Below are 16816 nucleotides of genomic sequence, written 5' to 3'. Positions count from 1 at the left end.
AGGCATGTAGGGAATGAATTTAATTTTGCTGTCTGATTTATTTCATGTAGGCTCCCAGTCACAAGTACAGTGCCCACAGCAGCCATGTCACCAACGTCAGTTTTACTCATAATGACAGTCACCTGATTTCAACTGGTGGAAAAGACATGAGCATCATTCAGTGGAAACTTGTGGAAAAGTTACCTTTGCCTCAGAATGAGACTCTGGCGGATCCTACACTCACCAAAGCCCCTCCCTCTTCCATCGAGAGCGTGGTGCAGTCTGATACCCCCACACCGCCTCCTTCCCAGCCCTTAAACGAGACAGCTGAAGAAGAAAGTCGCATAAGCAGTTCCCCCACACTTCTGGAGAACAGCCTGGAACAGACCGTGGAGCCCAGCGAAGACCACAGTGAGGAGCAGAGCGAGGGGGGCAGCGAAGAGCTCGGCGAGCCTGTTTATGAAGAGCTAGCCAACGAGCTAAGCGAGGAGCAGAGCAGAGCCGCCCTGCCCGGGGGCCAGCAAGACCCCTCATCCCTGTCCTAACGCCAGGACTTCAGTGCAGCTCGCCTTTTCCTTCAACTGCATGTGGTCTTGTGATAGCAGAGTTCAGATAACACTCTGAGGAGTGATGAAGAATCACTGTTGGTGGAGTTTTGGTTTCCACGTGATCTGTTTTCAACAGTCTCATCTTCCGTCTCTTAAATGCAGTCAACCTAAAGGTTTGGTTTGACGTGTGTTGAAAATTAACCAAACTTAATAGTAGGAAAAGACTGAAACATTGATTATGTCTCAGAAATTACTGTGTATGTGAGTAGTATGATGTAAATACTGGAAACAAAAACAGCAGTTGTATAGATTTAAAAATAAACCCCTCGTTATCTGAACAGGTTTTCTTCAGGAACAACCAGAGGCATCACAAACACTGTTACTCATCTGCTCATCTGCTGGCTCAGACTGCGCTTTTTTTTTCCTGATGCTGAAAATCAGAAAAACAAAAACCAAAAAAAACTCTTCCCGAGACCCTCCCCGCCCAGATATGTAGTGGAAGCGTCTTAGTGAACGCACGCCTGCGGCGTGGCTGTGAGCAGGGTGTGGCCTTCCTGAGCGGGGGCACTGCTTTCTCGCGCTGCGCAGACGCCCAGATGCGCTTGTTACTCTGCTGTGTAGGTGCTGCCTTTTCTAAGTCAGAGTGAGGAACCGTCCCTGAATCTCCTGTGCGCACATCTATTTCACCTTAGAATTAAGAAAGCAGTGGTTTGTTAAAGAGCTTTTAATGTATATTAAACCATTGATGCTCAGAAATAATGGATTCTGCCAAGGATCCCTTTACTGGCCTAAACATTTTCAAGTGAATGGAAGGAAAAAAAACCGCATGCCTATACAACTAAACTTGGCTAATTTTAGCTTAGCCTTCATCATAATTTGTTCCCTCAATAACAGAAATATTAATACAGTAAGTTTAAATGATTAAATTGGTGCTTGAAATTCATTGGTTTAGTTCTAATTTTTATACAGATTGAGGGATGAAATAACAAATTGCAAATTCTTTTTTACAGAAGTGTGACAGTAGTCACAGTAATTTTTTATAAATTGCATACGTAATAGACTTCCTGCATATATGGTGATTTTTCTCTGGTGGAGTTGCTTTAAGCCTTGCAGTTCTGAGTGGCTATCCTCTGCTACTGGGGGCAGTGCATGTATTTTTATGCAGTGGATAGTTTTGGGTTTTTGTTGTTGTTTTGTTTTTTTTTTTTTTTTAAGTTTTGTCAGACGATTGTTTTTCTTAAGTATGTGTTTCCTATTTTCAAAATAATTACTGACAAATATGCATTTCCTATATATTTGTTTATACTTTGATTATAAAAAAGACTTATTTTTTAACTTGCTGCATTGTTTTGATATCTTTCTGTTGTTGTTAGATCATGTTTAGAAACTTCAGATGAGTCCAGAAGTCTTAAGTATGCGAGTGTTTACGTGACTGTGCCATTCCAAAGTGCTTCAGAACTGTCATTCCCTTCCATCTTCTCAGGAGTAACACAAGTCAGGTATCTCATCATCTGGTAACATACAGACTCCAGTGAACGCCCAAGGACACTCACCACATTTGTACTCGGATGCTGTATGTAAGGGTGTGGGTATGTGTGAGGGGTGAGTGAGTGTAGACACTTACTCTGTGTCTCTCTCTATACAAGAAGATGTGCGCCACATTGAAAATACTCAGTGTGTGTTTCTGTGTATAGGTATATGTTGTGTATATCTCTTTCCTTTTGTTTACAACTGTTCAGAAAAAAAAAACCTCAAAGCAGTTCTCTTCAAAAGAAGAGAGACTCCAAGCAACCCATCATTTCTCAGTATGTTTATACATAATTATCAGAGGGCAGCAGCAGTATCAGGCATATATTTTTGCCTATTAGCTGTGGTGATTGAATCATCAGGTCAGCATGTGCTAGACCCTGCAAAATAATAGGAGATGACAAGTAATTCTAGAAGAAGAAAAAAGCATTTTGTAAAGTACCTGGGGGATACCGCTGTCCATGACAAGCAGGGAGTGTATCTGGGGATATCAGTCACCTTTGGGGTTGCTGTGTACAATGAAATTTATATTCGTGATATTTGTGATATCTTGGGTGGTAGTTTCAAAAAGACACTACTAATACGCAGAAAGCGTTCCAGCTCTCTATTGCTGGCAACTACTGTTTAACAGTCAATTAAATCTGTGATTATGGTTGGAAGTGGGTGGGATTATGAAATTGTAGATGTTTTTAGGAAAACTTGTGAATGAAAATGAATCCAAGTGTTTTATGTGAAGTTGTTGAGCCATTTCTACCATGCATTCCTGTCTTTTGACAGAAAAATTTGAAGATTAAAAAATAAAATAATCAAAATGTTTCCTTTGTCTCTAAATGTGTCTTGGGTCTTTCTTCCTTTATGCTGCTAGTTCCATCCAGTTATCAGGAGACACGACAGACAGTCCAGAAGGACACATTCATCAGTGGGCCACTGCCGCCATGGACACAGCCATTCTGGTGGTGACAGGCTCCATCTCATAAAGCTAGAGGAAATTACTTCTGATTTATGCTTCCGTTTAATAGGCAGTAGCTTCGTTTTAATTTATTTCATGTCTGCACTCACTCAGATGTTTACATTGGGTGATCCTAGCTACCTGCCTCCCGGTGTTCGCCTGCGGGAAGCCCTTGAACTCAGCATCACGCCTTCTCCATCTCTCCTGGGCTGCTTAGTGACACATCCTCTGGACACTGCAACCATAAGTCAGCTACTGCACATTTTTCTTTATGAAAAAGTAAGTATTCCATACATTTCCCAGTTTCACAGTCATGGGAATGATGGGGTTTCCATCATCACCTTATTCATCCGTGGTGACTATGAATGTATGTTCACAGCCCCTCACACACACTAACCCGTCAGAGGCGTCCTGGGCCAGCAGTTCCTCTCCACCGATTCTGAGACACAGTGGCTGGCAGGCAGCAGAACAGACGTGCTAAACAATGTGATTTTTCTGAATAAAAAAGGAGCTCCAAGCCAGGAACCTGTTTATGGGGAAAGAGTGGTAAGTCAGATCTTGGACATAAGGGTGTGGTGGTATAAGTTCTAGAGGGAACTATGTTTCCAGCTTACAGGGGGAACTAAAAGGCAGCTTAGGACAAGGACAGGTTTCTAGGACAAAGGAGACAGGCTGAAGAGCAGGCATGCTGGCCGTGAGCAGAGCGGAGCTGCTGCCCGAGGAGTCTATGCGGCCAGAACCCCAGACGCCCCAGCCTCATACAGCACACGGGGTGGGCTGTGCTTCAGGAGCAGGCCCACGCTCGCTCACCCATGACCTCACAACAGGACACCATGTGCTGTCTCCAAAGCTGGAGCCTCTTCCCCTTACACTAGGAGAAGCATTCTTTAGAAACGGAGGAAGAAGCAAAGGAGGAGGGTGAAGAGTCACAGATTTGGGAAAGGAGACGGGGCAACATCAGAGGTCCCATGTCATCTCAGTCCACACCAGGGGAGGATTACTGTCACCGTCACAAAAACAGGCTCTGCTGAAGAAGCTGCCTTCTTCCAGGATGCCCAGGACTGGCATCTTCAAGGACCTTAGAAAAAGTTTCCAGGCATTTTCCCTGAAAAGTAGATGCAATCCTTTGTAAAGGGCAACTGCTGCTTTCAGGGACTACAGTCATCTTTCCCAGAGGAAAACTGGATTTCTACGCCACCCTCATTAATGGATTCCTACAATAACCTCTGATACAAAAACGGCAAGGGAACTAAAAGAGAAATAATCCCAAATGGAAGAAGAAAGTTTGGTTCCTATAGACATGTCAGTGTGTTTCATCTCTGAATCTGTGGGTGACATCCTCAGGAGACCATAACTTACCAAACTGAACAGGTGTGATTTTTAATTTTACCAATCAGAAATGTGGAAGAAAAAGATACCACTTCTATATCTCAGAGGACAAAAATACAAGAAATGTGGGAAACAAAAACTCAGTGCTCATGGATTACGACACATCCATACAGAACTAAATGTTATTCAACCATTATAGCTGACACTAACATTTTAGAGCCTTCCACCAATTTTTTCAGCCATCCTACAATCGATCACCATTTTACACGAGTAAACTTACAGATGAAAGGCGAGGTCAGCCTAATAGTACCAAGTGACTGAACCAAGATTTGAAGGCAGGACCTCCTGCCTCAGAGCCCCTGGGGTAGCTCTGCAGCCGGGCACTGTAGGAGATGCTTACTACAGAAGAGTAATATAGCAATTATTAATAACAAGAGAATGAAATGGGCTGAGCTTCTGGTAGGAAGGATTTGAGACCAGTATATCGAAAAATCACAGAAAGCAGTTAGGCTTTGGAACGGTCAACTCTGGGCTCTGAACAATCACAGATGACTGGGACCCCTCCCTGGCACAAGACCCCTCCTGCCAGCCCTACAACTGGAGGGGGGGCCAAGCTTCCAGCCCACCCCACAGCACCTCCTGCCAGTGCCTCTGCACTGCCTGCCTGCCTGGGCTCCTGAGTCCTCAGTCCCTGAGGTTCCATTTTAAACCTACTTGTGTGGAGACACTGCTCCCTTATTTTCCAACCTCTGAGCAATTTCTGTTTCACTGAAAAAGAAGCATAGCAGCTTCTTTCTTCACCGGTCAAGTGCTTCTTCCCTTAATCTCCGGCCTCTCCTCTCTACGCAGTCCTGAAAGCAAATTTCCCTAGGGAGTCACCCAGGGACAGAGGTGAATATGCGTAGCCACCGGTGCTGACGACTCAGTGTCCGTGGGATGACGCACGTGCACTGCCGCCAGATCTCACTAAGGGAGGGGGCTAGGGAGGAAAAATAACTTCATAATAAAAAGCAAAAGCCCACCTACCTGGTCATCCGCTTCAGTCCTGATGTTCCCGTAGCCACCAAGCCAGAGTGCGCCCTAGGCAAGGTCAAGGGGTACCCGAGCCCACCCCTCCACAGTGATGCCCATTCAGCCAACACGGGGTTGGGCTGACTTGGTGACCTGGTAGAAGCAGGGAAACCAGGAGCCGGCATTCTCTCAGTGTGTCAGCCACAGAACTTTCTCAGTTAACACAACTGTAAGTGATGTCCAGGCAGGGCAGGGCCTCTTCCTTCTGCGGTAAAAATGTATTGTGCTGCTGACACAAAGAGGGAGCCGGTCTGAACCCAGCAAGCTTGTGTGGGACTCCGATCCACAGGCGCACATCAGGTGTACACACACACCCTCCTCATACAAGGAACTTGACCGGTCCCGGCAGGGAACCTGCTGACGAGAAAGATACAGGCCCTGCTCTCATGGAGCATGGATCCTGGAAAGCCAATCTGGGAAGTTTACCAACTGTATGTTTCCACTAATAACACTACTGGCGTGACAATACTCTGAAGAACAGACTAGCAGTTGCCAGGGGACAGCAAGGATGATGTCACCTAGAGGGGCGGCACGGGGGCCGCCGTGATGATGAACAGGCTCCATCGTGGTTGTGGGGTGATGACAAGAACCTCCACACAGCACTAAATCGCACTGGCGGAAGCCAATTCAGACCTGTAGTCTGCGTGACTGCTGTGCAAGCGAACCCTTCCTGGACTTAGCAATACGATAACACTATGTATGATGTCACCATTGGGGGAAGCCAAGGGAAGGTTCATGGGACTCTTAAAGCTTCCTCTAAGTCTACAGTTATTCCAAAATAAAAAATCTTTCTGAAGTAATGTTAAAGAAACTCCCTTCTCTTTATGCTTTTGAAGGAAATATGGGAAAAAAAATGGGCTTTACTACAACACAGATTTTTTAAAATAAAATTCCTATCCTGGTGCACCTCAAGTATTCCACCTCTGATCAAATGAAACACTGCTGATGTGGAACATGCCCTCTGCAGCTTTCCCCACCTCTGCTCGGCCCCCACAGGGCCTGGGGGAGCCCCTGGCAAGGGGGGGCTCACTGGTCAGAGGGTGTCGCGCCTGGGAGCATGGAGGCTTTACCTGCTTGCGGCTGAGAAACAGTCAATGCATCACCCTGCCGCCAGCAGGGTCCTCCCCGTCCCTGGGCGTTCACTGCTCCTGGGTCCGCACTGGCGTCCCTTTCTGCCTGGTTTGAGTGTCGCTGACGCTCACTCCCTTCCTTGGAAATGCTCGCATGGGAAGTCCCCCATGGCTGCCTTCCCTCAGGTGGTTGGGCTGAATCACTTCCCTTACTCAGACTTAATAAAATGACAAGAAAAAAGAATTCTACTATTTATGGGTCCCCAGTGAAACTGCTGCAAAACTGAGATTAGGTGACCAGGCCTTCTCCTTGGAGAGTGATGGCCCCATGGTTTCATTGGCAAAATCCATTTTCATCTGGCCTACTGTTTGCTGCCCATGAATATCTCAGCACCGGAATCATTAGCAGGAGCGTTTGCCAGGCTTTGACATTTCCATTTAGAAGATGAATTAATTCTGAGCTGAGCCACAAGTCCCTTCTCTCTTGGAAGAACATGTTAAGATTCAAGCTCTCAGAGGCCCCAGAGCATCAGTGAGATCTCACAGCAGTCCCACCTGATGCTGGGCCAGCCCTTCCATGAGGGCAAGTGAGGAATCTGACATAAAAAACTCAAGGCTGCAGTGAAGGGGCATTTTTCATTGTGAGTTTGGGTAAGTTTGGGCCCCTCCTCCTTGGTCTCTGTCCAAAAGAGAGAGTAAGGGTTTGCCCTCCAGGAACACCTGATCCTCAGGGGAGAGACCTCCCAGGGAGCTCATGGGCTCCACCCCCACTGCCCTGCGTAGGCCCAGCATCCAAGGGGCTTGAGACAAGCAGGGGAACTGTTCTCACCTCAGAGCGCAGGGAAGGTAACTCCTCCGGATCAAGGGTGACAGGCTGGGGCTCCATCACAATAAACAGTGTTTGCACTGGAAGCGACGAGCAGGGTGACAGATTGTGTGGACAGCTAGGAGAGCCTGCAGATGGCTCCACTAATAGAGCTGCCATTCACAGCCGCCCAGGCTCAAGTGGTTTCTATGGAAAACCCTCACGCTGAAATTGAAGGAAGTTCTTTTAAATTACAGTAGTTGATAACTTTTGATCAAACATGGTCAAATGTGAACACGAGGATTTGCTGGGAGGGCGCCCTGGAAGCCACAGCGTGGCCATCTGCAGCGCTGGGAGCTATGACCCAGGCACGGGCCATCTCAGCTAACCCTGCATGTGAGGATCTTCGCTCTTCCCCCTTCTCCCTCGGGGTTAGGGTCTGTCCTACGCCACTCCGTCAACAGTGCCGGGGACGCACTCCAGTGACCGTGGGAGGGTGGGGAGGGCAGCCGCCGGGTCACTCTACGGAGCCAGCCCCAGGCTTGCCCCCTGGGTGTGGGAGTGACACTGGTCATCACCCTCTTTCTTGAAAATGCAAACCTCTCCTGCCAGGCACCACAGCCTCCAGGTTTCTTTTCTTCTCCCCTCTGTCCCCTTCCTCCCATCTTCCTTCCGAAGGGCACCAGAATATGCCAGCCCCAAATTTGCCACTTTGGGAGGTTGATTGTTCTAAGCTGTAGGCATCTGAAAAACAGCCAATCCAATGAGAGGCTTTCTCTGAACGCTCCCATCTGCCTAAAGACAGATGCTCCAAAAGGAACTCAGTTGTTATAGATCCCTCCCGGGAGCTTCATCAGCCAGGGGAGATTGACTCTCATCACAGAGGAGGCTGAGCCCACCCTACACCCAGACACACTTGTCACAAACCATCACACTTACCAATCATCCTTCTAAGGGCCTCGTGACGTCCCTAAAAATCACTCTCCCCTAGAAGGTCTGCCTCCCCCTCTGTCTCCCCTACTAAGATGGTGTTGAAGCCTGAATTCTAAGCCCCTTCGGGGAGCTCCTTGTTTTTCTCTGAGTATCTCCCATGTATATGTGAGGTCTACATGTTCATAAACTTCCATTCTTTTTTATTTTCAAGACAGACTGAAGTGGTTTTTTTCTTCTAGTAAAAGGTATCTATTACTTTGAAATAAGATACACATGGGTTTATGAAGCTGGATGTGTGGCCACAATCCAACTTTATTCTGGGTGCGCCTGACACCGAATGTAAGCAACAACTTTGAATCAGGCGTGCTCCTCATGGTGGTGGTGGGGGTGGGGGGTGCGGGGAATTTTTCTTTTAATTCTTATTAGCTTATAGTTACTTCTGTCTGCCTCTGATTAATCTGTCTTTCAATACAGACGTCTCAGCCATGGGCTCTGAGGGCTGGAAGGCAAACTATTTTTCCTCCCCTGTACTTCCATCTTCCTAAGTTTTCAAAGATTTTATTTTTAGGTACAACTTACAGCAAAGTGCAGAAGTCTCAGGGTATCTGCGTTTATCTGCCTACATGTATACACGCCCACCCAGATGAAGAGCTGCCATGTTTTGGGGACACAAGCCTCCCTGTGAAGCCTCCTCCTGTCAGTACTCCCTGACGGGGGCTGGCTCTGTTCCGACCTCTGTCACCACCGAGCGGTTCTGCCCAGCTTTGATTTTCATCTAAATGCAGTCACGTCACGGGCTATTCTTTCTTTTGTGTCCGCTTCTTTCACGCAACATGACATCTGCATTCCTTCTGATCTTAGACCCTCGGGGCCATCACAAGCTCTCGTCTTCTCCACCTCTCCTGAATACTGGTATTTTCCCCATTCTACTTCCTCATCTTCCTACACTCCCTAACAATGCAGCAGACACCAGGCTTCCACCGCCCCTGTGTCCTGCACCCTCTCAAAATTCCTACCTCTAGTCCAAACCCTGGGCTTGTCTCCAGACTCCACTGCAGACTCAAATTCTTTGCATAGAGGGCTCACAGGCAGTCCGTTTTTCGCAACAACACATGCCCTGCCCTGCCGCCCCCCAGTCCTGCACCTCCACTCACCCAGGAGCCAGGCTGAGTCATCCTGGAGCAGCCAGAAGCCTGCCTCCCCCGACCGCTAATTGTTAGGTGAATTCACTGTCGCCTTCTTAACATCCCTGGGCTTCGCGCCTCTCTCTCCATGCCCACTGCCGCTGGTCCCCAGGGCCCCATCATCTCTCAACTGAACTCTCAGGGTAACTCTCAACAGTCCAGTGCTGCAAGTCTTTCCCCCTCCAATGTGCCCTCCACATCAACACCATGGATTCAAATGCAGCAGCAGAACACTGGATTCTGTGGCCATTCCCCCACACACACCCCGTGTGCTCACCCACCGGAGCCCAGCCCTCCTGCGGCCCCCGGCAGGAGCCTCCCTCTCCCGCCCCCCTCACACTTCAGCGGGTGCTCCTCCCTCAGGCCAAATGCCCCTCCCCGCCGTGTGCAGCAGGGAACCCCGGCGCATCCCCATGCGATGTACACAGTGCCCCCTCTGAGGGCGTCCCTGCCGCTCCTCCTCATTCCTGGGCCCCAGCCCTGACCTGGACGTTTCTGTTGCACTTTGGTTGGGCCCATCCTTCTCTGAGCTCGGGGACCAGCGACAGCATCACCTCTGTCTGGCCTCTACTGCCCAGGACAGAGCCCAGCACGCAGCGATTCCAGAATGAACGGTGTGTGCCATAAGGCTTCCTGATGGTGAAGGTAGGCCAGGTCCCCAGTCTGCTAGGGAGACAGGGCGCCAATCCTCAGGTAACCCCAGATCTGCTCACAGAAAAGCCCTGCAGGAAATGACAACTGATGGCCCACTAAGGGAATGCCAGAAAACTCGCGGGGAGCCAGAGACAGCCCAGGGAGCCGGCCAACTCCAGGAAAGACAAGAGCCAACAAGACTTCAAGCCCCAGCTCAGAAGTAAACGGGCTGCCTGGCACCACTAGGAAATCCCAAGCCTGAGCCCTCCTGGGTCTGAGGCACGATCATTTTCACAAGTAGAGTCAGGCTGTTCCTTCTGTTTTTAACGGCATCTGGTCCAGATCCCAGACCACAGTGTTCTTCTAAGCCCAGAACACAGTATGAGCTCAGGAAAGACCAGCAAGTACCCACCCCCCACAACTCCCACTCCCAAGACATTCAAATAAGGGTACAGTTAGCATTTCTCACCTCTGTCCAGAGGTGAGGCTAAAGGAAGCAGACCTCCCTGCCCCGCCTCCTGAGTTCTGAGGGCCTAGAGTGATCCACCTGGAGGAATCCTGGCTTACAGATCCTCAGTCATAACACTTCTCATCACAGTCATGCAGGAAAATAAACAGAAAAGATATGCTGGGTGACAAGGCACAGGAAGTCCCGGAGCAGGCATACAGAGCTTCTATCACTCCCTGCTCCAGGCGTGCCGGCTCCTCCAGGACACTGAGCCTACAGACAGGCCGGATGAGGACTCTGACATCACTCGGCAGGAAGGAAGCCCCCACACCCAAAGCATAGATGCTCAGGGACAGTGAGGTCACAGAATGACAAACAGCAGGACTCTCCCAAATCAAAAGGCCCTCCTGGGAAGACCAGGCCTCACCTCAGCCGCCCGAGGCCTGCCCCTGCCCAAGCTGACGACTTTAGCCCTTCACTTTCTGTCCCAAGGTCACAGGACCTATTTTTGCAAATTGTACACCTCAGTGCAAGCCCCAGCTGCAAGCAGCCTCCCGGCAGCCTACTTCCCCTGGTGCAATTCCTTCTGATGCTCAGTAAACACGACCCAAAAAAGGGAGGGACGATCAGACACACACAGTTATGAACCGATTTTCCGAATGGAAAGGAATATTCAAGGACATAATTTCAGAGAAGAGGGAACAGACACCAAGTATAAACAACGGCTCTTCTGTGTGACTCTAACTAGAATGACAGCTAATTAAAAGCAGTTTAATGTTGGTTCATGAAAGGTTAATGGAATTCATGTTTTGGAGATGCTGAATTCAACACAGACTTAGCCAGAAACACAAACCTAACCTTTATTCTCTTGAATTATTCGGTCAGAATAATTTCCTGAGAGTGGGTTTAGTCTCTGGATGGCTTTAATTAAACACCATTGAACTTTGAAGTTGACATCAACTCATCCAGCTGCAACTCAATTTTCAAATTAATCTGCTGTCTAACACAAGGTTTTGTGGCCCAGACAGAGGAGTTGGAAGATGAGCTTGGAGCAGTGGATGGGCTTGAAGCCTGACAAGGACCCCATGGACTATACAGTCCATGGAATTCTCCAGGCCAGAATACTGGAGTGGGTAGCCTTTCCCTTCTCCAGAGGATCTTTCCAACCCAAAGATCAAACCAGGTCTCCTGAAATGCAGGTGGATCCTTTACCAGCCGAGTCACAACGGAAGCCCAAGAATACTGGAATGGGTAGCCTATCCCTTCTCCAGCAGATCTTCCTGACTCAGGAATCGAACTGCAGTCTCCTGCATTGGAGGCAGATTCTTTACCAACTGAGCTACCAAGGAAGCCCCGTGGAGCCTGACAGGTATTAACCAATTCTGGAGGATCTTACATCTTTCCCCCACTCTCTCCAGTGGAAAGACATTTCCATAACTCATGTCAGGACCTCCGTAAGGAGAGGGGCCTGGGCTGAGCTGCACCACCAAGCTGCCTCTTTCTTGGCACTTCCCACAGTCCTGAGCTGCACAAGCCTTGTACAGCCACACCCTGAAGTGCACTCTGGGGCCAGCAGCGCCCTACCCAAGCACCTCCACTCCACCCTTGCCTTCCTGCCACCTGCCTCCATCTCCCCGTCTCCTGCAGAGTGCGGCAATGTGTGAAGAGCCACAGCACGGCCTTCCTGCCTGGCAAGGTACCCACAGAAAACACTCCTACTTCTGAGCTGACTTCTTTCCAGCACCCTACCCAGCTCTCCTTTTCTGAGAACCCAGGTCCCTAATTTTGTCAGCTGAAGTTTGCAGCCATATCAAGGCCCTTTTGCACTAAGCTCTTGCTTCTTTCCCTTGCTGACTTGGAGACAACCCCACCATTTCCTACAGCCTGGGGCAGTTCCGCTGACTTCCTCAGGAACGATATTTGGAATAGCAGAGCACTCCAATCAGGCGAGTACATGCGGGACAGTGTGAAGGACCTGTGCTCAGGCCATGAGGTACAGCCCTGTGACCGTGACAAAGCTGAGTTTCATGGACAAGGTCAGGGCATGACGTCCTAGGAGGGTCGTGACAGAACTGGAGGGAAAAAAAATTATCTAAAGAATGCTTTTCCAGTCACCCTGCTTGCCCATTACTATTTTGCAGCAGCCTCCTTAGAAGTCAGACTCCAGGCCCTAAGGAGACAGCACCCAGTCTCCAGGAGCCATCCCAACAGCTCCTGCAGCAGCCCAGCACCCCTCGCGCCCTGGAGCCACGCAAAGGCCAGGATTCTCAATCCAAGTTTACGCAAGTGTAAATGACCCACCAGCAGGCGGCTGAGCCACCCCAGTGTCTCTCTCCGTGTAGGGGGGTCCGGGTCAGCTGACGCCCCCTCATGCATACGGGGCTGACCCACTACGCCAAGGTGTAACCCGGGTCTTGGAATGGACGACAGCCAGGCTTCCCCAGCTGCACCCAGCCGGGGCAACCTATCCTCCCAACCAGGACAGCTGGGGGCAACAGTGGAATTCCTCCCTAAGAGGGGACTTTCTTCGTTTAGTCTTTTTATTCTGTACTGGGAGACAGCTGATTAACCATGCTGTGACACTTTCAGGTACATGTATCCATTCTCCCCCAAACTCTAGCAGGGAATTTCCTGACTACATGGTTTACCAATCCTAAGAGACTGAGAGAGAATCTGAAAGGACCTAAAAGTAATTCTTAAATCAGTTTCCCCAAATCTAACTGCAGCACCTGCTTGCAAAGGCAAAGGCATCGGATCCATCTCGGGGTGCCTGGCTTCTGCACACTCACTAACTACCTGGGAGGAGCAGAGCACAGTGGAACCTCCTGATGAGCAGCCGCAGGTCAGAGGCAGCTCTGGGTAACCAATGACGACACCCAGTGAGCCTTACAAGAGGGGCACTAAGGACAGGCCCCTCTCAGTCCTGACACGGGCAGTCTTTGGTGCTAAAGAGTGCGTGCTCCAATCCAGGATATGTGCAGTCAAAATCTCAAACAAATGTATTAAATCACTGGAACCAGACAGTATCAGAATTTCTAAGCAGTCAACCATTACTGTCCCTGGATAACCTCTAGCTGCTGCATATTATCAGATCAGAAAGTAAAAGTTCTGCACAGTTCACAGCCACAAAAAAAGTTCAAAAGCAGCCCTGGGTATCAGAAACCTCAACATCTGACAAGGCTGAGAAGCCTGCCCAGGGCCACACACAGGAAGGAGAGAGAAAGTATATAAATCCAAGAAAGCCAGCCAGTGTTACAAAAGCCAATTCCATCCTCAGTAGGCCTCTGACAGCTTCACAGCAAGTCACCACGGACGAGGCGCCGGGAAGAAGAGGGAAGGCCGCGTGGACCCGGAAAGGGACCCCGGCCGACACAGACAGCAGAGGAGGGACAAATGGGCACGTCACTGAAGGCAGCAGCAGCAAGTCGCCACTTCAACCTTTTCTGCTCATTTACCCTGAAACAATTTTGAAAATCTGTGAATTCCCCTTTGTATTATGTAAGCTTAATGCTTAACATCTAAAGTTTTCCATTATAATTTTAAACAGTTGCAAATAATACAGTTTCTGGTGCATTTAAATAACAGCTTAAACTATTAAGTCACTCTTAAAATGTAGCCAGTGGACTGTAAATACCAACGCAATCAGACACCTACCTTCACTCAGTTAAAAATACCAATGTCGGGCTTCTCTGGTGGTCCAGCGGTTAAGAATCTGCCTTGCCATGCAAGGGACACCGGTTTGATCCCTGGTCCAGGAAGCGCCCCCACGCCACAGAGCAACTGAGCTCCCATGCCGCCACAACTACTGAAGCCCTCGATCCCTGGAGACCGTGCTCTGCAACAAGAGAAGCCGTGGCGACGAGAAGCCCGCTCACGGCAGCTGGAGAAAGTAATGAAGACCCACACAAAGCAGTGAAGACCCACATGCAGCAATGAAGACCCACACACAGCAATGAAGACCCACACACAGCAATGAAGACCCACACGCGGCAATGAAGACCCACACGCGGCAATGAAGACCGAGCACAGTCAAAAATACTAAATACATAATGCTTAAAAACAAAACACAAATGCCTATTTAGGTCAGAAATTTCCCGAGTTTGCAGCTCCATCACTCTACTCCATCTAGAATTCTACCCCTAAATTTCAGCCTGTGCTATGCTAAGTTGCTTTGGTTGTGTCCAACTCTTTACAACCCCATGGTCTGGATGCTGGAGGCAGGAATTCCAGGCATGGAATTCTGCCCTGCCCTCCTCCAGAGGATTTTCCCAACCCAGGGATTGAACCCGCTTCTCTTATGTCTCCTGCACTGGCAGGCAGGTTCTTTACCACTAGGTGCCACTTGGGAAGCCTAATGTAACATATTTTCAGGCTTGAAAGCCTCTTATTGACTATACTTATAATTCCCTATAAAACATTAAATTTCCTGTTTTTCATTTTTACATATATTAAGCCCTGAGAAACCTTGTTCTCACAAACAGAGGGTGATGGAAGTTTGGCAATAGCAACATCTCTGAATTCCATGAACTCCTGAGTGATGCACCGAAGTCACGCAGTGATCTATTATCAAAATTATTTTTAATGACCAACCAACAACTCAACTGGTTCCTCCTTCAATTTTGTTAAAAACAGACTCGGTAAACTTGTAACCTGTAAAAGGATTTGCTCCTTTACAAAGGACTCATATTCTCAACATTAGACTCATGGTCTCAGTCATTAGACTCATATTCTCAACATTTATATTTAGAATTATCTCCACAGCACCCTGGGGCTTCCCTGCTGGCTCAGTTGATACAGAATCCACCTGCAATGCAGGAAACCCCAGTTCAATTCCTGGGTCGGGAAGGTCACCCTCTCCAGTATTCCTGGGTTTCCCTTATGGCTCAGCTGGAAAAGAATCCACCTGCAGTGCAGGAGACCTGGCCTGGGGTCGATGCCTGGGTTGGGAAGGTGGGAAAGGCTACCCACTCCAGTATTCTGGCCTGGAGAATTCCATGGACTGTATAATCCATGGGGTCACAAAGAGTCAGACATGACTGAGTGACTCACTCACTAACTCCATGGCACCCCAGAGAGCAGGGCAATACACCATGGTCCTGTCCAGAATGCATAATAGTTTGCTTCCCTTTTGCAGAATGGAAATGATTATAAGGGTCCTCTTATGCTAGGCGTGCAACTTTAAAAGTATATGGAAGTTGACCTAAAACGGCGATTCCCTTAGAACTATCCTTGCCTGGGTACCCCATGGCATCTTCCTACCCCCAGGGCTACGCGAGTTCAGACCCCTGTTGCGAACACTAACCACACAGCTTGGAAGAAGTCAGGAGTGACTGTCCCTCTGCCAAAAGCATCTCATCCGGACAACAAGGACAAGGAGGATGGTCCCCCTCTGAGTAAACAGTCCAACCTGGCCAGGGTTCAAAGCACTGGGCTCAAAAGGAATAATCCTGAGAACACAGTGAAAGGCTCAGAGCCTTCAGTTAAGACTCACAAACAGGCCACCCTGAGCTCCTTCACCGCATCTCCCCCAGTGGGCTGGTACCAAACAGTGGATTGGTCGAGTGGGGGACATCTGAATTTGGGGCTAGACAACCATTTCCTACCATGTGCAACAAGAAACAGAGATAAAGCTGATCCACAGAAACAGAGTTAAACAGCTGCACAGCCAAGAGAGTAACAGAAAAGATAACCACCTCGGTCCCAAAGATAGGTCTTGTGGCCCAGATCCACTCTAGTTCTGGAAAATCCCCCTTTCTGCTCTGGCTGATTTTAATGAATCTCCAGTTCTTGCAAGCAGAAGAAGTGTGGCTCAGACAAAACTCAGCAGAGTCTGTTTCTGAGGAATTCAGTCTGATGGACCAATAATATTTACAGCATTATCACAAAGCACCTGGATATAAGCAGGCCAATGATTAGATAGTTCACAGAAAAAGAAAATATAACTTACCTTTGTAAATAAAAAAATCTTAACTATTTTAAATGTAAGTTTTAAATTAAAGAAAGGTATTCAGTATCACTAATTACGATGGAAAAACAATTTAAACCAAAGAAATTTTATCACTTACCAGATTTGGCAAAGATGAAAAAGTCTGATGATGCACACAGCTACCAAGAGGGAGAAGGAATAGGCACCCCTGGCTGAATAGGATTGGACGTCAGCACTGTCTCTTGTGACAAATAGCTATCAAAGTCAGAGATGCACATTCTCTTTGCCTGTAAAGTCTCACTTATAGAAACTATACTACAAATACATTCGGCAATGTGTAAAATGACATGTAAACATTATACATTTAAGGCAACATTTGTAAAAGCAAAACATTTTAGACTAAATAGCCATCAA

General features: G+C 48.4%; 1 protein-coding gene across 4 annotated transcripts in view; it reads left to right on the top strand.

The window, feature by feature from the left end:
* EML4 (EMAP like 4) overlaps positions 1–2885 on the top strand; it is a 148832-nt gene extending 145947 nt beyond the window's left edge. For all 4 annotated transcript variants that reach the window (XM_069583487.1, XM_069583484.1, XM_069583485.1 and 1 more), the window contains one exon: positions 51–2885. In XM_069583487.1, coding sequence (XP_069439588.1) covers positions 51–524 — 474 coding nt within the window. In that variant the 3' untranslated portion in view covers positions 525–2885. The remainder of the gene's footprint in view (positions 1–50) is intronic.
* Positions 2886–16816: the final 13931 nt, after the last annotated feature.

The sequence above is a fragment of the Ovis canadensis genome, chromosome 3, assembly GCF_042477335.2.
Source record: "Ovis canadensis isolate MfBH-ARS-UI-01 breed Bighorn chromosome 3, ARS-UI_OviCan_v2, whole genome shotgun sequence".
Taxonomy (NCBI): Eukaryota; Metazoa; Chordata; class Mammalia; order Artiodactyla; family Bovidae; genus Ovis; species Ovis canadensis.
This window is presented reverse-complemented; position numbering and strand designations above follow the sequence as displayed.